This window comes from Rhinatrema bivittatum, chromosome 3 (genome assembly GCF_901001135.1).
Source record: "Rhinatrema bivittatum chromosome 3, aRhiBiv1.1, whole genome shotgun sequence".
Taxonomy (NCBI): Eukaryota; Metazoa; Chordata; class Amphibia; order Gymnophiona; family Rhinatrematidae; genus Rhinatrema; species Rhinatrema bivittatum.
The window spans coordinates 305,987,864-306,015,536 of record NC_042617.1 but is presented as its reverse complement, the minus strand read 5'-3'; the positions used below and the strand labels follow the sequence as shown (position 1 = coordinate 306,015,536).

Genomic DNA, 27,673 nt, shown 5'->3' with positions numbered 1-27,673 from the left:
TTCACTGGAGAAGGTACAGAGAAGGGAAACCAATATGATACTGGCATCCCTATGAGGGAAAGGCTAAAGAGATTAGGGCTGTTCAGCTTGGAGAAGAGACGGCTGAGAGATAAAATCATGAGAGGTCTAGAATGGGTAAATGTGAATGTAGCAGTAATGAAGAGGCATCAGGCAGCTTTCATGGCAGGCAGGTAAAAGAGACCTGAGCACACCTCAGAGTCCTCCTTTATTGTACATTCATACAAAGGCAGATGATGTGTCATTACATGATTGGCTACTTTCCCCATAGCAACAGACGTATCACCACACTATTGGCTTGGTTCAGGGGGTGTATACGGATCATTTCATTGGCTGCTGAATTCTATACCTCCTGACTCCGTCCTGCCTCCGACTAGGGAACACCCAGCCCTTATTTCAGGCAATCAGGATTAATTATACATGACAGTCAGGTATCCTTTCCTAGGCAGAGAGGCTTAAGCACAAGTGATGCTTTTATTCAGGCAAAGGTCAGGGAGAAGGGAAGTTAGTGTTTAACCCTGATGAAATGGCTTGCTGGCAAAGCTTATAATTCCCACAGTGAATCTGTTATTTACTTTTTCAGATAATAGAAGGACTAGGGGGCCCTCCATGAAGTTAGCAAGAAGCACATTTAAGACTAATTGGAGGAAATTCTTTTTCATTCAATGCACAATAAAGCTCTGGAATTTGTTGCCAGAGGATGTGGTTAGTGCAGTTAGTGTAGCTGGGTTCAAAAAACGTTTGGATAAGTTCTTGGAGAAGTCTATTAACTGCTATTAATCAGTTTGACTTAGAGAATAGCCACTGCTATTACTGGCATCAATAGCATGGGATCTGCTTAGTGTTTGGGTACTTGCCAGGTACTTGTAGCCTAGATTGACCACTGTAGGAAACAGGATGCTGGGCTTGATGGACCCTTGATCTGACCCTCAGTATGGCAGCATTTTATGCTCTTAAACCCAAACCCTTCCCTAATAAAGCTTTCATCTCATTAATTTAAAAAAGGGCAAACCTCCCATTAATCCTAGATCATATCGGGCAGTTTCATTACTGAATCCAAACATAAAGATGTACATAAAGATTAAGACTACTAAAATCAGGAAGATCATTCCCTTTACTGGTCTCAGGAAAGCAAGCAGTATTTGTCAAAGACAGACACACAGTGATTAATATGAGAAAACTAATTGCAGCAATCAGAGCCTTTCAAATAACTTTTGTTATATAGAGAGGGAGTATAAATCCTTTCAATCAGTAAGTGAAATTCTGAATTCAGACCTGTGTTAGTCAGCGGAGACACTTGACCCCAGGCCTTTGATGGTATCTTGCGGTTGTGTCTTTGGGGCGTGTTGGAGAATTTTGGATTGGACAGGACCGCTAATAGTTTTGCTTCTAATATTGCGTGCAAACCCCCTAGGCTTTGCTAATGAATTGTCAAGCCTCTCAGGAATTCTCTATTTGGTAAGGGGTCTGCAGCAGGGCTGCTTGTTGTCTTTCCCCTTCCTCGTTATTTTGAGCTCACGGCTGCTGGTTATTTAAGGGTGGCGAGCACTGAGACAAAGACCGCGTGGTACTTTTAACCTGTGGGCTTTGCGCCAGGTTTCAGAGAGAGAGAGTACTCACATGCTTTTGCTTTGAATCTTGTTGTGGGTACAAATTGTGTACAGTTGCTTGCATCGGCTTCTTCTGTTGGGTAGATTTTTTTTTCTTGCTAGAAAGGTATGCGCAAAAGGTATGAAAATGGCATCCACGTGCATAGTTTTCCTCCACCAACCTGAGCCCACCCCTGTGAGTGCCGCTAAATGTGTGCGCGTTGCGGAAGAACCTGCAGACTTGTAGCAACCTCGAGGAAGGGCAGCTTTCAGATAGCCGGTTCACCCCAGGCAAAATACTTCGTATTCACTTAAACTGCTTTAAAAATTGAAAGCGTACAGATAGACAATGAAGAAATTAAAACAAATTTGTTTGCTGACAATATCCTCCTCCCCCCTTTTTTTTTTTTTTTTTTTTAATTAATCTAATCTGAAACATTCCCTCCCTGTGGCATTAAAAATAATAAAGGCGTTTGCAAATTTTCGGGCCTAATGATAAATCTTGAAAAAGCTTTAGACTTGACAGGAAAACAAGAAAGCAATTGGTCTGGAACATTCCCCCTCAAATGAAAAAAAAAAATTATACCAAATATTTAGGCGTGCTCATTCTATGAGAATGATTCACTTTGCATAATTTATATATATCTCCCCAATGAGCAGCAGTTTTGAGTGACTCCTAACCGGGCCTGTTGCCAGGCAGTGCAGGGGGCAGGGTTGGCTATGGGAGTGGGACCTCTTTGGATTATGCAGCCGCATGCTAGCAGCCATATAGGAGCTCAACAGAGCTCCTGCTGCTATAGCAGTGGTATGGAGCACTAATATCCCAGTCCCCTGAAGAGATTTGCTTATACCCCCTTGCCCGTCATCAGTGCCATTGATTGCCCGTCTCATCCGCCCATTCCAACAGCCCTTCTCCTAACTCTCTTGCTGATTGGCAGAGCTCACTTAGTTATGATGGCAATCCTGCCAGGTTGGCTTATTGTATCAGTTGCTAAGAGACTCCTATAGATGGTTTACAAAGCTATTTCCTTATTTCTGGAGAAACAAGAAATCCAGAGAGTTCAAGAAACTGACACTGGAAGGAAGAAGGATCTGCAATGCTGAATCTAAAAAAAAAAAAAAGCATAATAGTAGCAATACAATCAGGCAGGTCTTTTCAGGCACTGGCATAATTTGTTTAAAGGCATGTCTGTTTCCTGCTCTTTAAAAACTGAACAGACAGCTTATATTTAGTCTGAATTATATTACTACACACAAAGGCTAATGCTCTACCAAACTAAATGAAACAGTCTTCTGATCAGATACAGCCGCAAGCTAGCGGCCACACAGGAGCTCAAGAGAGCTCCTGCTGCTATAGCGGTGGTATGGAGCACTAATATCCCAGCCCCCTGAAAAGATGTGCTTATACCTCTGTGCCCGTCGTCAGTGCCATTGGTTGCCCGTCTCACCCGCCCATTCCAACAGCCCTGCTCCTAACTCTCTTGCTGTCCGAAGGGGCGGAAGGCAATCCCTGTATCTTTCTGGGATCTTATCTACTTGCAGGAATGCTGGTTTTAAACCTGGATTTATATCAGATATTTTCAGACAACAGGCAACCCGAGGAATTAGATTCAGTGAAGGCTGCGCAAGTCCCTGATAAAACATCTAAACACTCTTTCAATATCTGAAGGATTGATATTACAAAATAAAAAAAATTCTGTGCTTTCCTTCAGGATATGCCACTGTTTGGAGCCATTATTGCAGAAAAACAGAGGCGCCTTACTTTAACACTTTTAGTTGCTGGCTTCACTATTTCTCAGGCCTATAAATGACCGTGAAATGACCAGATGACAAAGTCTTCCATCCAAAAGGAATGCAGAGGGAGTGGTTGAGATAAAAAAGAAAATAAAACAGATCTTCTGAATAGAGGTTTCTGCAAAGTTTAAAAATAATAATAATAATAATGGAAAACATCCGTTTGTGGAAATGGCAATACATAGAATGTACTTTCTGCCTGCTAGAGATTTCAAGGCCATTATTACCCAGACGGAGAGATGTAGCAACTGTTTTGAAGGAAAGGGCAGATTGTACTGTGTGTGAGATTTTCTAGAGCTAGGTGCTGACAAAATCTCCAATTATAGAACCCTATATTGTCTATTTTTGATCAGGCAGAGGACCTATAGCCTCATGCCTTATGCTTGTTAGTACACAAGGGCTTACTTATAGCTAGAAAAATGTATTATACTTACATCATGGGTTGACTCTTCTCTTGATAAGAGTTCTCTGGATTATTCAAATGCAACAGATGATGGTCATGGAATAAACAGGTTTCTTGTCGTCTTAGAACTTTCTTTCATTTTTTGCATGGCAATGTACTGTATCAGTATCGCTGCATCAAGCGGCATCGGTAGAGTATTTGTTAAAATAGTCATTTGATTTTTTCGTCCAATGTCCAGAAAGGAGAAGAGAACCAGTGGCTTCAGCAAGTGCCCCCCAGTCAGGGCCGGCTCAAGGCAATCTGCTGCCTGAGGCGAAGGATGAAATGGAGCCTCCCCCATGGTCAGGGTAGGGGGAAGGCAATAGAGGGTGAAAGGACTTGCCCACGATCACAAGGAATGGCAATAGGATTTGAACCCTGGCTTCCCTTGTTTGCAGCGCACTGCTCTAACCTCTCATTTTTTGGGTCTGTTATTTTTTTGTTCTCAGTCTTCGACATCCACGTTAGGGGGTGCCGGAGAAATGTTTAATGGGGCAGGGCGGTCTTTGGCTGCCCCACCTCCTGGGTCTAGAAACAGGACTCCTGCATTCCCTATTGCCTGCCTCCCACCCTTCTCCAGGATCTGCCCCCTGGGGGTGTGAGAGGTGAATGGTGGGAGTGTGTGTGTGTGTGTGTGTGTGTGTGACACACTCTCTCTTAGGGCTGATACAAGGGTATTCAATGCCCTAGACAAACTTCCCCTCCCCACATAATTAAAACTTATGCATTCTTTTCCATTTTAAAATGTATTAACTTCCCCAACCTAAAAAGGCAGATTGTATATGGAAAATAGACATTTAAAGACATTTAGGAGTAGATTTTAAAAAAATGCGCGTTTGCGTACTTTTGTTGGCGCACCAGTCGCAAACAAAAGTACGCTGGATTTTAGTAGATACGGCGCGCACAAGGATCGGCGCGCGCCGAGCCGCGCAGCCTACCTCCGTTCCCTCCGAGGCCGCTCCGAAATCGGAGCGCCCTCGGAGGGAACTCTCTTTCGCCCTCCCCTCACCTTCCCCTCCCTTCCTCTACCTAACCCACCCCTCCGGCCCTATCTAAACCCCCCCCCCCACCTTTGTCCACGGATTTACGCCTCCCTCTGGGAGGTGTAAATCCACGCGCGCCAGCGGGCCGCTGGCGCGCCGAGACGCGACCCGGGGGCGGTTCCGGAGGGCGCGGCCAGGCCCCCGGACTGCCCCGGGCCGAAACCACGCCCCCGGGCCCGCCCCCAAAACGCCACGTCCCGCCCCCAAAACGCTGCATCGATCGGCCCCGCCCCCGACAAAAAACCCCGGGACTTACGCGAGTCCCGGGGCTCTGCGCGCGCCGGCAGGCCTATGGAAAATAGGCGTGCCGGCGCACAAGGCTCTGCTCGCGTAAATCCGGGCGGATTTACGCGAGCAGGGCTTTTAAAATCCGCCCCATAAAGTACAATCTTCTGAAATAAAATATCACTTAAAACAACATATATATTATATAGGCATACACTGCAAAAAACCACACTTTCAGTAATAATAGTTTAATAGACTTAATAAACTACCTTTCTCATAGTAATCAAGGCAATTTACTGGATCCCATATGGTATTAGGCCTATGGTAAAGTGCACTGGGTGTGGACTTGACCCACAGAAAGCCAGGAATAAATTGAATTACATTTCCAATATAGTAAGCCTTCTATATCATAATTGCCTTCACTCAACCTATGAAAAAGCCATACTGCAAATATTAAATCAGGCCCTAAACACCAATAACCTTCTAGTAGGAAAACAGATTAAAGCCAGGTTGTTGTAAATCCCTACATAGAAACCACATGCTAGCAGAATACCTAAAGCCTCGGTCTCACAAGCAGAACACAGATAGACTCTCACCAAATACAGAATAAAGAGACCATAAAATATAAATTGAAACATGCAGACAAAAGCTGAACTGGAAATCACAAGAAGCCAAACTCTGTAAATAATGCAAACACAATCAAGAAATATAAAACATTAAACATACCAATAAAAAGAATGTCAAATCTACTGATGAATTCAGCCAATTAAAAACATGCATAAAAATGTTTAAAATATTACCAAACACTAATATAATATTTCAAAATAGCAGATATCACATCCAATAATTATAACTAACAAGGATAAAAAAAAACAAACCTCCCACGCTCCTTACCTGGGAACTTTAGATTTCCAGTCCTCCTGAGATTGTTGTAGATTGGAGGAGGGTGCACAAACTTTAATCTCTTTCACACGCATGCACACACATGGAAGGCCCTTTTATCCTCCCCTTCACTAGCTTCAGCTGGATTAATATGCTGCTCTGCCCCTCTAATGCCACACCTGGAAACTTGTTACCTCTTATTTTGGAAAAAAGTCTACATTTGGCTGTTTAGTCAGGCCTTCCCCTAGACTCCACAGCAGAGATTTATTCCTCTACTACCGACCTACCTAAACTTTTTCTGATCTCGTCTCTTAAGATTCACCCACTTCTGAGTCATTTCTACCCAACTATTTCTTAATATCCCTCACATCTCCAATAACTAACTTAACTGCAGATATGAATTTTGTATTGCCTATTAAACTGCATCTTTATTACTACCCAGTGTATTTCACTTGTACCTATATTTATGTCTCATTTATACCTAGGGACCTTCATTTTCAGTTTTTATTTTATTTTTCCTGGGAATTTCAAGGTTATAACAAAAAAAAAAACAGTGGAAAAATTACTTTGATATAACACACAGGTGAAAATCTGTGAAGTCACTTTTCCACCGATTGATTTATTTGTTTATTTGTTGAGTTTTATATACCGTCGTTCGGTAAAGCCATCACAACGGTTTACAAGCATCAAACATTAAAGCTAATATCACATTTGCTAATCAATGAAATAATGGGAGGGGTCAAGGGAGGGGTGGAAGGAAGCTTCATAATAAAGCTATCATAATGGATTACAAACATGTGAAGGTTACAAGCATATGATAGTTAACAGCGAGAGGTGACCGTTCGTAGAGATTTTTAACTAGATCTAGCACTGCGGGTTGCACAAAGGGGAGTACCCCTTTGACGCACCTCTTCGGCGCGCAACGCCTGATGGCATGGCGCCGTTTAACGGACCGGTGCTGAGTCTGATGACTTCCCATCGGGTCTCTCATTGGCGTTTCCTCACAGTGTTTGCTGACATTTGATTCCCGTTTATTTTCATTTCTTGAGGTGTTGCAGGGTGCCTTTAGATGGTGGGTGGCCCCTCTCAGCCTGGACGCCTGATGGCATGGCGCCGTTTAACGGACCGGTGCTGCGTCTGATGATGTCGGGGGGGGGGGGGGGGGGGGGGCGGGACTTCCCATCAGGTCTCTCATCGGCGTTTCCTCACAGTGTTTGCTGACATTTGATTCCTATTTTGATTGTTATAACACTGAAATTCTCAGGTAAAATAAAAGAATAAAAGTTGACAACTATTTGTACCAAATGTACCTGACTTGCAGTCTACCCCATATTTATTTATGTATTTATTTAAGAACTTTTCTATACCGGTATTCGTGGGTACATCATATCGGTTTACAGGTAACTTAATGTATTACAGAGAACAAGGGTGGGGGAAACAAGGGAACGAACGTGGAACCAAAGAACAAGGGGGATGGGGGGGAAATAGGATAAAAGGAGTAACTAATATGAACGAGGAGGCTGGAGGAAGGTAACCCGGGAGGAAGGGTACTAAAATACACAGGGGAAGAGGATTAAGACAAAATGAGGCGTAACTAATAAATAACGGTACAGGGGTACAGGGGTAACAAGGCCTAGAAAATACTGAAGAATGGGGCATAAAATATACTGAGATACAAGATGTAAGAAATCTCTATATATCGTACCTGTATACGCTTTCTTCTATGCTCAATGTTCCTTCGTTTTTTTGTAATCCGACTTGTGCCTACCTTTAGAGATAGGCGGATTATCGAATGCCTATAAATAAATAAAGGAACTTCTGTGGGTAAAAAAGTTTCACATGCAGAAATGGCCTTTTACAAAGCCACCTACCTGATATGCTGGCAAATTTAAGTGTGTATGTGACTTATCCTCGCAATTTTAACTGGACTGAGTGGATGCATTCCCAGGGGCGGGGGCTGGGTAGGGAGTTAGACCTTCGCACATACTTTGGAATTTTAAAAAATATGCACATACATTTTCACAAAAAAAAATTGTGAGGACATTTTAGCAGGCGTAACTTTTGTGGATAGATTTTTGTGGGATGATTTTCAAAGCGAATTAATGTTCGTAAGTCTGCTTTGAAAATCAGTTTAACTTATGCACATTTTTGTCGACTTTCTATGCTTGGTGTTGTAAAATTACCAAGAGGCAAAGGGTATTGCCAACTATTTTAAGGGTTGTCCTTTCAAAATCTAAAAATATAGGCATCAGTGAACTACATCAACAGTCATTTTTAATGCGAAGTTTCAAAACATCAGTCATTGGTCCCCCTGACACAGAGCCGTGTTTCGCCCTGTCAAGGCTGCGTCAAGAGGGACAAAATCATTTAAAAAGGAAAGTAATAAAATAGCATAGTGACAGATCCTATAAAGGCTGCACAATGCTAACAAGAGCTTAATGGTCGACAATGCATACCAAAAGACACATCATTTCAAGCTGTAAAAAGGTTATGCTTTCTAGAGTTCTTGCATGTAAAGCGAACAAGACTCCTAGACATATACTAAATATCCTAAAAGCATGACAAATTAATCGTGTTATAGGAGTGATCAATCAAAACTAAGGAGGATAAAGCAGGAGATAAACATGAATTAAAAAAAAAAAAACAAACACATGACAGGAGAAAGCCAATCGGAGGCCAGTATCGGGCTTAAATCACATCCCTACTGAGTTGTAAGTCCAGAGTGTGAAAGAATCAATGTATGATATAACTAGAAGGTGACAGAAGGGAAAACCTTGACAGTATTGTACACAAATTATCAGTTTCCTGATTGAGTCCATACGGGGGCCAAAGAATAAATGTGCATGATCATCACTGATGTTAAAAGTATACAGATCACTCATTTTCCTAGATTAGTTCATCTGAGACCAGGGACTTAAGGGTTCATATCCACCCACCCCCACCACCCTTTCATACACACACACACACACCCTCCCCACCTCGATCCCCAGGACTCTGGGCTGCAGCCACCACGCTTTACCATTCTCTCTCCACCATGCTGCACTCAACTCCGGCACCGCCACGGGACCTTTCTTTTGCTGGCAGGGAGAAACCAGTTTGTCAGCATGAAGGGTGAGGCGGCTGAGGCAGGAAGGTTTTAGGGGGCAATTTTGCTGCCTTGAAATCTTGTCACCTGAAGCGGCTGCTTCACCCTGTCTCATTAAAGAACCACCCCTGCCCCCAAGAGCCAAAATCACAGCTACCAATACAACTCAGGTAACCCAGAAAGATGAGACATCACCTCTTGCTGTTTACATCAGTAATCTTTGAGGAGGAATTAAACAGAGTCTGGAGGCAGTAGGTCTCCATTTGTATCATATTGGTGTATCGACGTTGATGCAAACAAATGTCCAAACCAACCTAGAAACTCTCGGAGCACCAGTAGCAATTTCATTGAAGCTAGTGCCAAGAGGCATATTGACATTTGTGGAATCCTCCTCAATGTTGATTCCTAGTATGTTGGGAGAGGAATCTTCACCTCAACATTAGAATGCATCAGGGTCTAGAGCTCCTCAGCCATTTGAGGACCTCTCAAGGTTCTTGGCTATCAAACAAGTGCAGACTGGGGCTACTTTTTCAGTTCAAGAGAGCTGAAAGATGGGAATCTGAGCATTCAGAGGTATATAAATATGGATCCGTGGACTTCTTTAATCAGCAATAGTCAACAGGTAACTCCTCAGATGTCTCTCCTCAGCAAGGAAGGAGAAAGTACCCATCAAAAGACCATTCCTTCACCTACTTTATTAAGAGAATGTCTGAAGATATTCCTTTTCAGTTAAAGAAGAAGAAAGTACCTAGGACATAAAGTTGGACATTCTCCAGTTCTTGATTTCCCCCAAAGGATTTCATGGTAATGTTCATCCATCATATCCTCAAGGATGTATAGATGAGAATATGGGACACACCACTTTCTATACCCCCCTATTAATAGAAAGACACACAACCATGTCTAGAAGGCTCCAGGATCTGACAAATAACAGCTTCCAATCAGCCAAACATCTTGTAAAATCAACTCTCAAGAAGTCCAAGAAATCCAGGACACATTCCTCTGTGCCTTTGGGAAGGACTCCTGCACCCGCGATGCTCTTGGGAGATGGTTTATCAGAATGCTATGCTCACTTCATGCATATTATCCTACCAGTTCTTCATGAGCTAATATTTGCATCATAATCTGCAAAAGGTAAATGATTTATTATAACTTCTCCCTAATGAGAAGTCAGATGATCTGACGTCACTAGTGTACAAAGGGTAAGAAGCATAGACAATACTTGATCAGATTGACATTGATCAAATGGCATCGTGTTCGTAGACTCTCATGGCTATGGGCTTCAGATCTGAGGACAGATGTGCAAGGCAGGTTTGTTGGTGTGCCCTATAAGGAGAGAATCTCTTTAAAGATAAGGTTAATGAAGCAATGGCTTAAATTAAAGATCATCATTTGATGCGTCACTCTGCAGCCATTACTGACCCAACTTCCACACCCACCAAGAGGCATTTGAGTGGGGCATCGAGAAGAGGAGTAGCCTTGAGGTTAGAGCAATGAGTTACAAACCAGGGAAACCAGAGTTCAAATCCCACTGCTGCTCTTTGTGACCTTGAGCAAGTCACTTTATTTTCTGTTGCCTCAGGTACAGACTTAGATTAGGGAAATACCTACAGTACCTGAATGTAATCCTGCTTTGAAGTGCCAAAAAGCAGACTATAAATCTAAAATTTAAAAAAGATGTTATCCTCCACCCGCCTGGCAGCAACAGGGGCCTCGTTCTCATCCAAGAAAGCAGAGGTCTATTAAGCTATAGTCAACTTCCCAATCAAAGCCTGGGATGGGGTTTTTGACTAGATCTGGGAAACCTTAGCCAGAGTTCCTGTGTCCATTCTGGAAGCATGCCTGTAGGGGGAAGGCTGAGGTTTTACATAGGTCATTGGCTCAGAATAACCTTGGATAGCTAGGTTTTAAACATAGTACAAAATGGATTTGGATTTCGCCTATTGGAAATCCCAGCAAATTGCCTAATATCACTATTCCGCTCAGCATTAGGATCTACTACTGATGTACCACTTCTCCCTCTTGGAAACAAGGAGGTCTGACCAATTCCACCAGGGAAGAGAGAGCAGGGATTTTATTGCAAGTACTTCCTGATCCCAAGGAAAACAGGAGGACTCCATCCCATTCTAGACTTAATGGCCTTGAACAAATTCCATGTTAGAAAAAAGTTCAAGATGGTTTCCTAGGGCACCTTAATTCCCTTCCTTCAAAAAGGAGAATGTCTGTGTTCCCTACATTTAAAGGATACTTACACCCTCACTGAAATACATCCAAGTCACAGGAGGTACATTGAATTGGTAATAGTAAAACAATACTTCCAGTATCATGTACTGTCCTTTGGCCTAGCAACAGCACCCCAAGTATTGACAAAATGTCTAGTGGTGGTAGCAGCACAACTTCACAAACTGGGGGATGCATCCCTATCTGGATGATTGGCTGGCTAAGAGCACTTCTCAGGAAAGTGCAAAAAAATCAGTGTACAAGACCGTCTGTGGATTGGAGGTGCTAGAATTCATAATAAATTACCCCAAATCCAATCTGATCCCATTACCTCAATTGGAAGTCATAGGAGATCTGCCAGACACGATTCGGGCAAAAACCTTTCTTCCTCAAGAAAGGATCATCAAGAGTCAGCAGACATCAGCATGGGATATGTTGAGGAAGTCGGGTCTTATGCCATCAACACATGAGACAAAACTCTAATGGCTGCAATCCACCCAAGATCTAAGAAATAGCATCCAAATCACTCACCAGCTCAAGAACTCTGGTGGCTAGTCCAATTATATCTGTCAAAAGGAATACTTTGATATCACTGAAAGAACAGAGTCTCTATGGAAATTGCATGTCAGGTGGTAGTCAATCAGTACAAAACCTACTGAAATGTAACTATTGCACCTCAAAATTCACAAAAGTTGTATTTAAATAGTAATGACCTTCATACTGGGCATCATTGTAAATCTATTGCATATTTAACTCTGCCGTTCTTTATAATCACTGGTCATATGTTTCTTTTTTTCTTTCTTTTTCTTGTGTGTGCAATCCAAACTAATAAAACGTAATTTTAGTGTGCAAAAAAATTAATGTTGTCATTTCTCTAGAATAATGTTTATCAATTTCAAAAGGAAGCCTTCAATATAATTCTCAAAAATGAATAAAGTTCATGAACATATTTTCACTATATTTGTAAGTTATTGAAAAATATATTTAGCTATACCTTTCCATATTCCTTCTACACAAATTGTTTTAACCATGGACACTTCCAGCCTGAGATATGGAGCTCATATGGAGGGGCTTCAGACCCAGGGCCTGTAGTCCTCTCAGAAAAACTTTGCCGAATAAATTTCCTGGAGCTAAGGGTAACTCTAAATCTCTAAGGGCTTTCAGAGATAGCTGGCCAAAATAAATTATGCTAATCCAGTCAGATAATCAAGTAGCTCTGCTCTACCTAAACAAGCAGGGAGGAATGGGTTTGTATCACCTGTGTTGAGAAGCTGTAAGAATGTGGAAATGGACCATCTTGAAAGAGATGATCCTCAGAGCCACATGTCTGCCAGGCAAGGAAAACGTCCTAGCGGACAAACTGAGCAGATTCCTGCGAGCACATGAGTGGTTTTTAGACACAGAGGTGCAATCCAGATATTCTATGATTGGGGGGCACCCATGGTGGATCTGTTTGCCTCCTCTGAACAAGAAGGTTCCTCAGTTTTTTTTCAAGGAGAGGGTTGAAAGATAAACTAGCCTCAGACAATTTCTCCCTACATTGGGGGTAGGGTCTTCTGAATTCATATCTTCCAGTTCCTCTAATGGCAAAAACACTTCTTCTAAAACTTAGAAGAGACCAGGGGACTATGATTCTCTTAGCTTCCGATTGACTGAGACAGGTTTGGATTCCACTCTGGGAGTTATCCATCGGTGTATCAGTCCAGTTGGGAAATTCCCCACACTTATCTTGCAGAACCAAGGGACATTATTCTAACCCAATTTCAGGTTCCTAACTCTCACAACCCTGGTGTTGAGAAGGTAGTATTTGATTACCTGAATCTGCTGCTTTAGTGTCTCCTGTTCTTCTGGTTTCTAGGAAAACATGGAATAGACTTAGTTTTGGAGTACTTGCCAGGTTCTTATGGCCTGGATTGGCCACTGTTGGAAACAGGATGCTGGGCTTGATGGACCCTTGGTCTGACCCAGTATGGCATATTCTTATGTTCTTATGTGGCTGTAGGTGAAGGTTTGCTTTCTGGTATAAGGGAGTAGCCCTAGATCCTTTCTCCTGTTCCACACAAAAACTACTGGGATACCTTCTACCTCTCTTAGAGTCTGGTCTCAAGACGAACTCTTTTAGAATTTACTTCAGCATAACTGGTGCTTATTACCACCATGTAGAAGGTAAACTCATTTCTGTAGTCATTACTTGTCAGGTTTGTGTTTCTTGGGACCTCAACATGATATTGGCTCAGCTAATGAAAACTGCCTGTGAGCCGTTGGACTCTTGTGAACTGAAGTACCTAACCTGGAAGATAATATTTTTGGTGGCAGTCAATTTGTCCTGCAGAATTAGTGAACTCCAGGCCCTAATGATTTATCCACCAGTAAAAAGCTTTTCCATAATAGGGTGGTTCTTCACATGCATCCAAAGTTCCTTCTAAAGAAGTGTTGGATTTTCACTTTAACTAGTGAATCATCCTGCCGACATTTTTCCCTAGGCCACATGTCCTCAAAGGAGAACAAGCCTTGCACAGTTTGGATTGCAAAAGAGCCTTAGTCTTCTCTCTGGAATGGATTGAAGCACTTAAAAAGTCCACCTAGCATTTTGACCCAGACCAGCCTTGGATTGCCGTAGCTAAATGAAGCTGTATGTAATTGGCTAGCAGAGTGCATCTCTTTCTATTATCTCCAGGTAGGCTTGACTCTGGAGGGGCTTACTGTGTTAGAGCTATGGCGGTGTTGGTGGCCCATTTGAGATCAGCCTCCATAGAAAAAATTTCCAAGGCTGTGCCATGGCGTTCACTCTACACATTTACATCCCATTACAGTTTGGAAAGGGATGCCCAATGCAACGGTAGGTTTGGTCAGTCTGTCCTGAAAGGTCTTTTTGAGATTTAGAATCCAATGCCATCCGCTTCAGGGCCCATTTTTATTATTTCCAAGTTGCCCTAAACGCCTCCTCCCCCAAACTGTAAAAATGACTTGTTGCCAACAAAAATATCATCTCTAGTGGCGCTATTACTGGTTTCCCCTCCCCCCTTCGCTTTTTTGTTCAGGACAACCTACCGTTATGGATTTTCCACATGTAAGGATTACATATCCTGCTTGCCCATGGAGAAAGCAAAAGTTGCTTACTTGTAACAGGTGTTCTCTAAGGACAGCAGAACCCACCCACCTCTCTTAGGAATTAGCTTCTCTTTTAAAGCTATTTACTGATAGATATAATACAGGATGCCCTGCACATGCTGAAAGCATGAAGAAAGCTCTGCGATCATCAAACCAATCAGGGATCTGTCAGATGACATCACTCACCTACCTATGAAGACTGACCCCCTGCTGTCCCCGAAGAATGCCTGTTACAGGGGAGCAAACTTTGCTTTATTGTTCCGAGGTGAAAGGGGGAGAATACGTTTATGAATTTTTGGGAAGATGTATTTGTATATTGAATTGAATAACTCTTATTCCTTAGCTATGTTTGATTCTTTAGCTGAGCGAGCTTGTACAAGAGTGTTAAGTCACTTTTGAAAAACAATAAAAAAAACCAATAAAACAATAAAAATCCCCGAATTAGGTCTTCTGCTTCCCGGATTGGCTGGGGCTAGGGATGCTGCAGAGATCCCTGAGGGGGAGAGATTTATGGTCATTGTTTAAAGACGAACACCTAGTGGCTGGATCCAGGGCTTTATGAGTGCAGGGTTCCAGAAGGAGCTCTTGTGCCCTGCCCCCGTGATCCAGGACCATCCCTGTATTGACCAGACTGGATACTCTGGGGGGAAGGGGAGGGATATAAATGCGAGGGAATCCCTGGCTAGTTGCAAAGGAGGGCTCTTGGCACCAGATCCCAGCCCTCGTTCCAGTTGAACTGGAAGTACAGAGGAACAGAAACAAACGGAAATAAAAGCAATGTCTGAAGATACCACCATACAATATATTGGGGGGGGGGGGGATATGTCCTGCAAGATTATCCTTTTACCCTCTTGAGGAGACAAAAGTGTTATGATCACAAACAGCTGTTAATTAATTAATTATATTGATCTATGTCTAAAGATGATGTAGTCTAGTATTGACCGGCTCAGGAGTTGTGCTGTGAAGGGAGATACTCTCACCTCTATCACTGACTTGGTCTGACTGTGGGCAAATCAGTGTATTTCTTTTGTAGCTGTGATTACTGAGCGGTAACAGGACAATAGACATGATCGTGACATCGTTCTGGAAGTTTTGATGCAATTCAGGCATTAGGAATTTGTTTCTGCACCATCTTCTACACGACGGTGTCTACATTTTGTAAAAGTATGAAACTTGTTCAGATCCTGTTTGGATGGACCCCTGCTGTGTAAAATCAAAATAATGTTACTAGTGATGTGTTAGCTCCCTCCATAAAAGACATCTCACGCCACTCTTCATCGCTAAGCAGAGGCAGAGAGGCCGTATTCACAAAATCTCTTCCATTCCCAGGGATCACTAACCAGGCTTCTATTGATGAGCTGTCGCCATGTGAGGAGGAACACAGTACAGAGGAAAATGGCAATGTGGATTAGCACGCAGGATTTCTACAGGAAAAGGGTAGGTCTAAAATCTTAATTTATGTAATGAGGGGGGGTTATCAAAGAGAAACTAACATTGCAGGTCAGTACTGTGGGAGGAAACTGCACCGCAGACAATATTGTTCCTTCAGGGGATGACGCTGCAGGGCAGTGCTAGGGAAGGCATTGCGCTGCTGATTGTGCTGTCTGTCCAGGCCTGATCCCACAGAGCACTACCGGCAGACAGTGCTAACCTGCTAGAAGGAAGTGCCATCCTTCCAGAGCTGACACTGCAGAGCACTACTAGGGTAGGCACCATCCTTCCAGTACTGTGCATTCGCGGCAGTACTGAAGGAGGTGCTGCATTGCTGAGAGGCGATGACACTGCAGGGAAGTTCTAGGCGCGGGGGCGGGGGGCACTGTATGGCTAATGATGCTTTCCTTCTGACACTGCCGGTGCAGGGCAGCAATAAGGGAGGTGCTGCACTGGTGGAGCTGACATTACCGAGAACCAGGGTTGAACAGCTCCCCTATGAGGAAAGGCTGAAGAGGTTAGGGTTGTTCAGCTTGGAGAAGAGACGGCTCAGGGGGATATGATAGAGGTCTTTAAGATCATGAGAGGTCTTGAATGAGCAGATGTGAATCGGTTATTTACACTTTCGATTAATAGAAAGACTAGGGGGCATTCCATGAAGTTAGCAAGTAGCACATTTAAGACTAATCGGAGAAAATTCTTTTTCACTCAACGCACAATAAAGCTCTGGAATTTGTTGCCAGAGGATGTGGTTAGTGCAGATAGTGTAGCTGGGTTCAAAAAAGGTTTGGATAAGTTCTTGGAGAAGTCCATTAACTGCTATTAATCAAGTTTACTTAGGGAATAGCCACTGCTATTAATTGCATCAGTAGCATGGGATCTTCTTAGTGTTTGGGTAATTGCCAGGTTCTTGTGGCCTGGATTGGCCACTGTTTGGAAACAGGATGCTGGGCTTGATGGACCCTTGGTCTGACCCAGCATGGCAATTTCTTATGTTCTTATGTGTGGGTTAAAACTGTCAACTGAAATTCAGCACACCTTTTCTTAACACATAAGTCAACATTTTTTTTTTAACTCCCGATGCAGCAAGCTAATGCACTGGGAGTTTAAAAAAAAATAAAAAAATGAGCTGACTAGAAATGTGCACACAAAGCCAAGTCAGAATGTGCACTTAGCACAGGCTGAATGCACATTTTTAACTCGTGGGAGTCTCTTTGTTGTGATTTGTGCACATAAAATATGATTTATGCGCATCAAAATGCTTTCAGTACAGAAAGTATATTTGCGTGCACAAAGCATGTTTTCTGCACATAAATCTTGACTACAGGTCCCAATGACGGAACTTCAGCTTCTGCCCATAAACTGACACTAGTGCTGGAACCTCTGACCAGAATAAAATTTCCAGCGCTAAGAAAACCTGAGTTAAGCCAGCGCACCTCTCTGCACACAGGGAGGTAATGCTGAATGCCTTCATTTGCACGCAATTTCCAATGCTAGGGTGCTAAACAGAACACAGCTTTAGATGCACAGACACTTTGCTACATCAAGAACAATGTTTGCACACAAAAAATGTGCAAACAAACTGTGCGCTCTGCTGATCACACCTTATTGCTTCAGCCTCATTGAAAGGGGAGGTGCTATTGTGTTAAAGGCTTTCATCCTCAGATAAGATGTAACCCTCCCTCAAGGAAAGGGGGCCACACTTCCCAGTCCTGGGGTGCACTGGTTACTCACCAATACGAGGGAGCCGATGCAAGATCAGGCACTTAGGCTAGTGGACAGGTTAACCCGTGATTGGAAGTGCATTTTGGACGTGCTAGGCTAACAGCCGATGCAAAAAGGGGATTAGCACGTCCAAAATGTGCGTTCAGAGCTAATAGCGCTCATCGCATATAAATACCATGAGGATTGAGGATATTAGCTATTGCCCTGATGCAAAAAAACATCACAGTGCGCCCGACGCGCACTTTTTTACGTGCAAGAATTAATGCCAGCCCCGAAGTTGGCGTTCAGTCTTGATGTGCGTCAAGGGCTCAGAAAAACAGAAATTACTGCTTTTTTTGTAGTTCCTCCTACTTAGTAGGAGGAACCATAGGAAGCAGCATATATTGTCAGCATATATTTTAAAATCAACTCCCAAATCTTGCAACAAGAGGCATAAAGGATGCATATAGACATTAAAAAGGAAGGACGAAAGGCACACCTGAGGTAATCAAAGACCAAGCCGAACAATTTTGGCCAATGCTAATTTTCTGATATCGATTAACTAAATAAGAACAGAACCGGTTTAAAACAGCCCCACCCAGGCCAGGTTCTGTAAGGACCTTGAATCGGGATGGAATGTGATAGTGGGTTCTCTGGAATGGGGGCAGGAATAATTCTGCAGGGCCACTTAGAGGGTTTCAAACAGAAAGAGAGCTCACTGCGTAGCAAAAAGTAGTTCAGGTTCCAGAATTTATAGGAACGATTGCAAAAAATTCACCCCAATCAAAGCAGAAACTGGAAATAGCTTCGTTCTTTTCAGAGCCTCAAATTCACTTAACGCAGACACAGTTCTTATTCAGCTTAAGTCTTCTTACTCACCGAAAACACTGCATTTCCTTCCTTTCTGCTGTTTACCCAGAGAAAAAGGTAAAGAGGTCCATATTCAAAAGCATTTAGCAGGCTAACTCAGACGTTGGCCTGCTAAATGAAGATTTAGGGACATATCTGGCTAAATACTAACCTCTTAATAAGCTAGGCGACGAGAATTTAGCCAGCTATCGGGCCGATACAGTAAAATTGCGGGAGAGCGGGCAAGCGCCCGCTCTCCTGGTGTGCGCACAGGCCACTCCCCTGTGCGCTCGATACAGTATTTTAATTTATTAAAATTAGGGCCAGCAGTAAAAAGAGGCGCTAGGGACACTAGCGCGTCCCTAGCGCCTCTTTTTTCACAGGAGCGGCGGCTATCAGTGGGTTTGACAGCCGACGCTCAATTTTGCCGGCGTCGGTTCTCGAGCTCGCTGACAGCCACGGGTTCGGAAACCAGACACCGGCAAAATTGAGCGTCCGGTTTTCGAGCCGTGGGCCTATTTCACATTTTTTTTTTCTATTTTTTTTACTTGTTTTTAACTTTCGGGACCTCCAATTTAATATCGCCATGATATTAAGTCGGAGTAAAAACTGCTTTTCTGTGCACTTTCCCGGTGCTGGCAGAAATTAACGCCTACCTTTGGGTAGGCGCTAATTTCTGAAAGTAAAATGTGCAGCTTGGTTGCACATTTTACTTACTGAATCGCGCGGGAATAACTAATAGGGCCATCAACATGTATTTGCATGTTGCGGGCGCTATTAGGTTCTGGGGGGTTGGACGCGCATTTTGGACGCGCTATTACCCCTTACTGAATAAGAGGTAAAGCTAGCACGTCGAAAATGCGCGTCCAATCGCACACTGTACTGTATCAGCCTGTTTGTTAGGGGTGCTTCGAGGGTGTAACTGGGAAGAGTTGAGTTAGCCGGCTAAGTCTGTTTAGGCCAAAGAGATTTTCCTAAAGTTAGGCGGCTATAGTTAACCGGCTAACTTTTAAGATAGCCAGCCATATTCAATAGTGTGGTTTCCTGTTGAATCTACCTCCAAAGTTTATCCGGCTAACTTTACTAGACGGACTATGTCTGAACATGGACCTCATGGAGTTCCTCTTCGAAGTTCCTCAAAATAGTGACAGATTGGAACGACTGGACCAAGACAAATCCTCCCCACTTGGTTCAGGTGGTTAGAAGTTCCCCGGGAACTTCCACAGATCCAAACTGGAGCTCCAGGCTAGGCCACAGCTTCTTGCTTTTCCCTTCTGGCTGCCAGCATGGCGCAGCACCACACCACATACCAGCAAACGCCTGCAGAATCCATTAGGTTCCTCCCAGCGCCTCCTGGAAAGCACTTTCATCTCGTTTCCCTTTGTAGGGAAAGAGCCCTCCTATGCATCACTCCCTAACTCACACCTCCTTCGACCTCCCATTGCTGGAAAGTTCTTAGCATTAAACATAGCAGACACTTTAACCTGTAGTAAGGCCCAAACACACTGCACTTAGGCCTGCCTGGCTGATACCGCCTTTCTCTGTTATAATGATGAAATGAAGTTTATTAGCATGGATACGGTTCCAAACTGAAAACTGACATGTTTTTCAGAGTTTGCTCTCTTCTAGTTTGATGTCTGCTTGAACATTTTGCTTCAAGTTGATTCTAAGCATCCGTGTCTTCTGGGACTAAACATGCTCGTCACGGATGCTCCTCAGAAGTGATTCTTCGGACTTCCTGCTTGAATGATTTCCATGGAGACATGAGGGTTCTTTCATATAGCACCTTCCAGCACAATTTACACATTAACAGGCCGATTCAGTAAGGATCGCGGGAGAACAGGCGCTCCGTGTTTAGCACCCGCTCTCCCAACGCGCGCCCAGCCACCTCTGCTGGGCGCGCGATCCTGTATTTAAATGAGGGGCCGCGCTAAAAGGAGGCGTTAGGGATGACTCCTTGGCCCAAGAGAGCTGGCTCTGTCAGCGGGTTCGGGAAACCGACGCTCAATTTTACGAGTGTCTGTTTTCTGAGCCTGCTGACAGCCATCGGTTAGGAAAATGGACATTGTTAAAATTGAGCGTCCATTCTCCTATATATATATATATATTTTTTTTTTTTTAAACATGTTTGGTTCCTCTGACTTAACATCGCTAGGGCAGGTGTTAATTTCTGAATGTAAAATGTGCGGATTGGCCGAACATTGTCGTTTTGGTATCCCAAGTGACTAACTAATAGCCTCATCAACATGCATTTGCATGTGATGAACGTTATTAGTTTCCACTGGGTTTTGCTGTGCATTTTCGACACACTAAACCCCTTATAGTATAAGGGGGTAACAGACGCCTGTCAAACACGTGGCCAACTGCATGTTAAACACTGCCTTTTGCTATTATATGCACTGCCTTTGTCTGTTGTAAAGGATTATTTTTGCTGTTGTATGCTGTGAAATTCTTAAAGGGGCGGATTTTAAGAGCCCTGCTCGCCTAAATCCACCCAAATTGGGCGGATTTAGGCGAGCAGGGCCCTGCGCGCCGGTGAGCCTATTTTACATAGGCCTACCGGCGCGCGCAGAGCCCCGGGACTCGCGTAAGTCCCGGGGTTTTCTGAGGGGGGTGTGTCGGGGGCGTGTCGGGGGCGGGCCCGAACTGCGCGGCATTTTCGGGGCGTGTCGGGAGCGTTCCGGGGGCGGGCCCGGGGGCGTGGCTACGGCCCGGGGTGGTCCGGGGGCGTGGCCGCGCCCTCAGGACCCGCCCCCAGGTCATGTCCCGGCGCGCTAGCGGCCCGCTGGCGCGCGGGGATTTACGTCTCCCTCCGGGAGGCGTAAATCCCCCGACAAAGGTAAGGGGGGGGGTTTAGACAGGGCCGGGCGGGTGGGTTAGGTAGGGGAAGGGAGGGGAAGGTGAGGGGAGGGCAAAAGAAAGTTCCCTCCGAGGCCGCTCCGATTTCGGAGCGGCCTCGGAGGGAACGGGGGTAGGCTGCGCAGCTCGGCGCGCACCGGCTATACGTAATCGATAGCCTTGTGCGCACCGATCCAGGATTTTAGCGGATACGCGCGACTACGCGCGTATCTACTAAAATCCCGCGTACTTTTGCTTGCGCCTGATGCGCCAGCAAAAGTACACGAACGCGCCGTGTTTGAAAATCTACCCCTAAGTGTTTAAAAAAACCCTCCCAAAAAACCAGTGAATGAATCAGCTCACCGTCCTGTGTTCACAGGCACGGGCAGTGTCCTTGGTCCCCTTCAGGCTTCTGTGCGGGAGATGGGGCCTTGAGCCAAAGGGGCCACTGGCTGACTCACTGGGAGGGAAAAGAACTGAAGGTCCAGGGTTGGAGAGCAGTTTGAGGTGGGCATCACATATAGATCGGAGGGGGGGGGGAGGTCACATGATTGGGCCTGCTATGGGGGAAGGAGCAGCAGAATTGAAGGTTGGTGAGCTGGCAGGGGGGCAAGTGTTTGTTGCCCTTAATATTTTGCCACACTAGACACAGGTCTAGATTACATGTGCGGAGACCCAGGCCTGAATTCCTTGCTCCTTGAGTTGGAGAGAGGAACTAGGAGAGGCTGCCTGCTCCCGCCCTCTTCTTTTTGCTCTGTTGCTGGAATTCTTTATGCAAAAGCTCAGAAATAGTCCTCGCATTTCAACTGTTAGAGCTGGAAAAGTAGATCATAAAGATTTCATTACCGCGAATGATGTCCTCCTAATCCTCTCAGCCCTGATCAATTTCTACTTTACCAAATTTAATAAGAGAGGAATCCTATGCTAATGTTTCTGGGTTTAAAGTTAATTATGAAAAAAAACAGAAGCCATTACTATCAGCTTAACATCACAAACCTTTAAATGTGTCTAAGAGCATTTCCTATTTAAATGGGAAAATAAATGTATAAAATATTTACAGGTAAAACATTACTAGTTTTAGAAGTATGATATATGAAGGCAACTGCCTTTATGTTAAAAAGAGATATAGCTATATGGTCTGTTCTTAATCTCTCCTGGTTTGGCAGGATAGACAGTATAAAAATGAATACTTTGCCCAAATCAATGTACTTATCTATTCATAGTAAAAGATTTATTATTCGCCACTCCATAATTCAGGGCAGCATAAAGCAGAAACATGCATAGAATAATATAGTGCAAAACAATAGTCAAACGGTCAAGGAGAATCAGGTGGGTTTTTTAGGCAAAGCCTTCAGGGTTATTGGCAGAGGGAAATCTATTTTGCTAGTCCAAGCACATTTTCAAATAGAAGTCTTTATTGCTATCTCAAAAGTTTGTGAAGGAGAGATTACACGGCGTGGGCAGGGAAGAGAGTTCCCCAATGTACATCAGGCGCTTTCCCGTGTCTCTGTGAGGTGTACCTGAGAAGTTATCTCTATTTTACAGTGTATCTGGAAGTATAGTATAGAAAAATAGAAATGTGTCGGCAGAAAAAGACCATACAGCCCTCGGCCTGTCTAGTCTGCCCATCCCCACACAGCTGCTCAGCTCTACAATTCCTGCCGCTCCCTGCTGACAAATCTGTTCTATACAGAGACGCAGCAGAAGAAGGCATAGGGTTTCCGAGTGCGGTGCTCCATTACAAAGCGTATTAGCTGAGAGATTGAATGACCTGAAACCTGGATAGGTAATGAGCAGCTCAGCGGTAGGGAAGGGCGGGCTAAGAACACTGCCATGACTTCCTAGATTTCTGCTGCACAAGGATGGTGCTCAGACCGGCGTGAATTTTAACCAAAAGTATGGGATTCCACTATTGGCTTCACCTTTTAGGATTCCATTTGTACTAAAGGGCACATTCAGTATAATGATTCCACCGGGAATATGTTTGCTAAGTGTGGGAAAAATGAGGTGTGCCACACATTTGGGCAGATTGTAGAAGGGAGCACTTTTTTTGAGTTGTGATAAGTTCAGTGAAAACCTTCGATTGCCTCAGACGAATCTCTCTTCCTTCTTACCGTAAAAAAAAAAAAAATTAAATAAAAATTAATTAAAAACGTGGGGGGGGGGGGTATTGAAAGAAATGGGCATTAATAGGTCTATATTGAAAAAGTTTGCCCAGTTCAGGACTTAGCCAGGCAAACCACAAAATTAAAAAAATGTCACCACTCTGAACCCCTCAGACTTATCCGGGTAAGATTTTAGTCTGGTAAAACTTACCTGGATACATTGTAGGAATGCCAGGCGGGGGCTAGTTTACCCAGGTAGTGGCGAAGAGCAGTCCTAAAGTTATCCGGATGCCCTTACCCTGCTATATGAATGCATAACCCACTAAGTTCCCCCCCGATTGGACGAGTAAAGTTATCCGAGTAACTTTACCTGGATAGCTTCCTGCTTCCTGCTCGCCGAATTTGCACCTCCAAATATATTTCCGCTGGAGGTCTTTATTCTAAATTATACAGTTTGTTAAAAATTTGCATATGCAAAAAATACACACAGACTCAAATGGGAGCAAGAATTAGGTGTTAAGTACAGAGAACAACAATTGGAAATGTATAGAGCAAAACAGGCATAAAAACATTTGAAGAGAGTCGTAAAATACTTTATAGACTGTATCTATCCCTGGCCAGATTACTGCGTGGAGGGAGTAGCTTTAGTGATTAGAGCAGAAGGCTGAGAACTGGGGAAAGCCACAGTTCACATTCTGCTTCTTGAGACCTTGGGCAAGTGACTTCAGCTTCTGTTACCTCAGCTAGAAACTTAGAGGACCACATTCAGAGGCACTTAGCCAGGTAACTCACTAGTTATTCCAGCTAAACGAATGACTGGCCACATATCTGGTTACATTTTAGCAGGATATAGCCAGATCGTTTAGGGGCCTTTTGTGGAAGAGTTATCCGGCTGAGTCTGGTCATTCCAAACAACTGTGTCCTAAAATTAGCCAGATAGTTATCTGGCTAATTTTAAGATAGCTGGCTATATTCAGTAACGAGGCTATTTATCCTGTTAACTTTCGGGGCTGATTCAGTAAAATGCGCGGGGGAGCCGGCACTCCGAGGCGAGCGCCCAGGCCACTCTCCTGGGTGCGAGATTCTCCATGCAAATGAGGGCCCGCGGTAAAAAGGAGGCACCAGGGACACTAGCGCGACTCTAGCACCTCCTTATTGGCAGAAGCGGCGGCTGTCAGTGGGTTTGACAGCCGACGCTTACTTTTATCGGCGTCGGTTGTCGAACATGCTGACAGCCGGCAAAATTGAGCATCCGTCTTCCAACCCACAGGCCACGGGCAGATTTTTTTTTTTTTTTAAGATTTTTTAATTTTTTTTTATTTTTTGGGCCTCCGACTTAATATAGTTATGATATTAAGTCAGAGAGTGTCCAGAAAAGCATTTTTTTCTGCTTTTTTGTACACTTGCCCAGTGCCGGCCGAAATTAACTCCTGCCTTTGGGCAGGCATTAATTTCTGAGAGTAAAATGTGCGGCTTGGCTGCACATTTTACTTTCTGTATCGCGCGGGACTAACTAATAGGCTCATCAACATGCATTTGCATGTTGAGGGCGCTATTAGTTTCGGGGAGGTTGGGCGCGCATTTTCCACGCGCTATTACCCCTTACTGTATAAGGGGTAATAATAGCGCATGGAAAACACGTGTCCAAATGGGAGCTAATGGTGCACTCGGCCTGAGCGCACCATACTGAATCGGCTTGTTTGCTATCTGGACAGAGACTGAATATGTGCTCCTAAGATTATAAGTCGTCTGGGACAGGGAAATACCTAGAGTACCTGAATTTAACTCGCCTTGAGCTACCAATGAAAAGGCAGGAGCGAAATCTTAAAAAAACAAACAAACAAAAAAAAAAGAACACCTACATGGGATTTTTCCCATACATTGCCAACAATTGCTGGAGATTATGTAACAATATAGGTACCCGTCATTTGTGGTTGAAATGCCTGGAAAAAAGATCTCGTTTTGGAAGCTGATACAAAACAAAATTAAAAACCTTTATTGGTGTGGGACCCTGCCCCTCCCCAAGGTTGTTTATTTTGAGTCCTGTCACACAGAATAAATGAGGTAATCATATTTTAGTAGCTGCTGGATGTTCAGTGGCATCCTTCGGGGAAAACTCCGTGTGGGCCCCCTCTGTCTCCAGCCGTTTCAGAAGAATGTGGGCTGTCTACAGAAAAGAAGCATTCACAGCTGAAAGGCAAAACAGAGAGTAAGCCACGTTCACAGAATGTGGCAGCCCTTCCGAATGACCTCCTCGCGGTGGATCTCCTCTTGCCTTTGTTTTCTCTGTCTTTTTCTTCCTATTTTGGATGGACCAGACTTCTTGGCTGTGTCTGCATCATCTATGTATCTTTTAAAACCCAAAAAAAATAATATACTATAGAGAAAGAAGCAAAGGATGTTGATGATGTCGGTAGCTGCCTTGAGGCAGTATATTCTGCTGGAAGCTTTCAGTGTGTGCTCATTTTGGAATTTGCCATAGGTTGTCGCTATGCTTGTGCCACTCTAAAATGATATAAAATGATTTTGGTCAGGTGTAAAAAAAAAACAAACAAACAAAAAAGTGGGAATTCATTGGAAATGTGGAGTAAAACAGCCATGACTGAATCCAGATCCGTACAGGACCGCAGGAAGGCGTGTGCAGAGCGTTGTAGGAGCGCAGTTGCATTGCTCCCTCCAAGAACATCTCCCATCCATATCTCCCAGGGTTCATCTCTGTGGAAGTTAGAAATCTGAGGGGGGGGGGGGGGGGGGGAGATTTTGGTAAGCCTGCTAGGTGCATGGATACTTTTGAATCCACATAACCTTGTAGCTATTTTTTTTTCAGTTTTCTTTGAAATTTAGCCACAAGGTGTGCAAGTATAAATGGAAAAAAAAAAAAAAAGTGTCCACATTCTTTGCAGCTGCTGTGTCTGCAGGCTGCCCACGGCTGGAAAACATGCAGATATTGTCCCTTCCCCCCCCCCCCCCCCAACCCAAACACGCCTCCTGGAATGCCCATTTTTTTTCTGTGGCTGTCAATATTTATTTTATTTTAAGTATTTATACAATTTTTGTATACCGTGGCACAGTAATTCCATCGCCACGGTTCACATAGAATAAAACATAAAATTGGTACAAAATATTAAAATGAAATTCAAAGTATTAATATTACAATTATAAAATCTTAAAATGACTTCTAACGTCTCAAATACAAAACAAACATATTATACTAATAGTGTGGAACTCAGACTCCTTCTTTGCTGTCACTCTCGTATGCCTTACCAAACGTCCCTGTTTTTAATTCCTTCCTGAACTTCTTTATCGCTTGCTGAAGCCTCAGTTCTGTTGGTAACTGAAATGTAGCCACATTGTGAGACAGCGCCTCTAGATTTGGCTGCTGTGCCTAGATGTACTTTTCCAGCCCTGGAGTCCTAGTCACTTGGAATCCTTTGAACCTCGATCTCCTGCCTGCCGGGTCGAGTCGGGTCCCTTCAGGCCGGCCTTCTGGCTTTAACCCACCTCCTTCTTGTGTCCTCGCAGGTCCGTTGCAGCTTGAGCGATGCAGTCCGGTCCAAAGTCTTCGATTTCCATTTGAAACCCGCCCCATCCGCATCGAAGGACAGCCCTGTTTTAGAGTCGGCAACAGAACCCGCAAGCACCAGAGCTTAGAAGACAACACTTCCATGGACTCTGGAGAGCCGCAGGAGTCCTCAGCGGTGCGGCGGGGAGGGGGGGAGCATCGCAGCACCTTCTCCCACTGTGTGACTTCAGCAACCCTCCATGCTCATCAAACTTCTTGTCTGTTCGGGTCCAACGTTGCCACCATTCAGTCCTCTCTTTTTAATCACAGCGGATCCAGCCAGGCTGCTTGTCAGGTCAGCAGAGCAGCTTCGTCTTTCACTGTGTGTGACCCAACTAAACTGGAGGTGGACGAGGAGGGGTTTGGGGTTTGGAAGAAAAAGGTTCCTTCTTTTCTAGGTCAAGGGGGGGGGGGGGGGGATGAAAGTTAATTAGGGCTTTCTGTAATTGAGGGGAGAAATGGAGACTTGTGGGGTTTTTGTTTTGTTTTTTTTTAAGGGAGTGGTAAAATCTAGATGTCTCAGGAATCTTGAGAAAGAAGAGCAGAACCCAATTTTATAGGTTGGAATAAGCCCTGGGCTTTATGTGACTTTTTTTTTTTTTTTTAACTCAACACAGCAGCACTGAGCCAGGATAACTGCCAGCAGCAGTGACGCTGTATACCACTGCTCCACACAGTTATTTCCTCTTGTATGTGGTTTTTTTTATGTGTACACTTGCCTCTCCTTTGTTTTTTTCTTAAATATTTTCTTTCTCAGTGCTTTCTGCCATTCCAC

At 44.1% G+C, this 27,673-nt stretch overlaps 1 protein-coding gene across 3 annotated transcripts in view; it reads left to right on the top strand.

Moving 5' to 3' along the window:
• The window catches only part of PDE1B (phosphodiesterase 1B), a 545,540-nt gene extending 518,258 nt beyond the window's left edge, over positions 1–27,282 (top strand). For all 3 annotated transcript variants that reach the window (XM_029595125.1, XM_029595124.1, XM_029595126.1), the window contains 2 exons: positions 15,739–15,846; positions 26,859–27,282. In XM_029595125.1, coding sequence (XP_029450985.1) covers positions 15,739–15,821 — 83 coding nt within the window. In that variant the 3' untranslated portion in view covers positions 15,822–15,846; positions 26,859–27,282. The remainder of the gene's footprint in view (positions 1–15,738; positions 15,847–26,858) is intronic.
• The last annotated feature ends 391 nt before the right edge of the window (positions 27,283–27,673 follow it).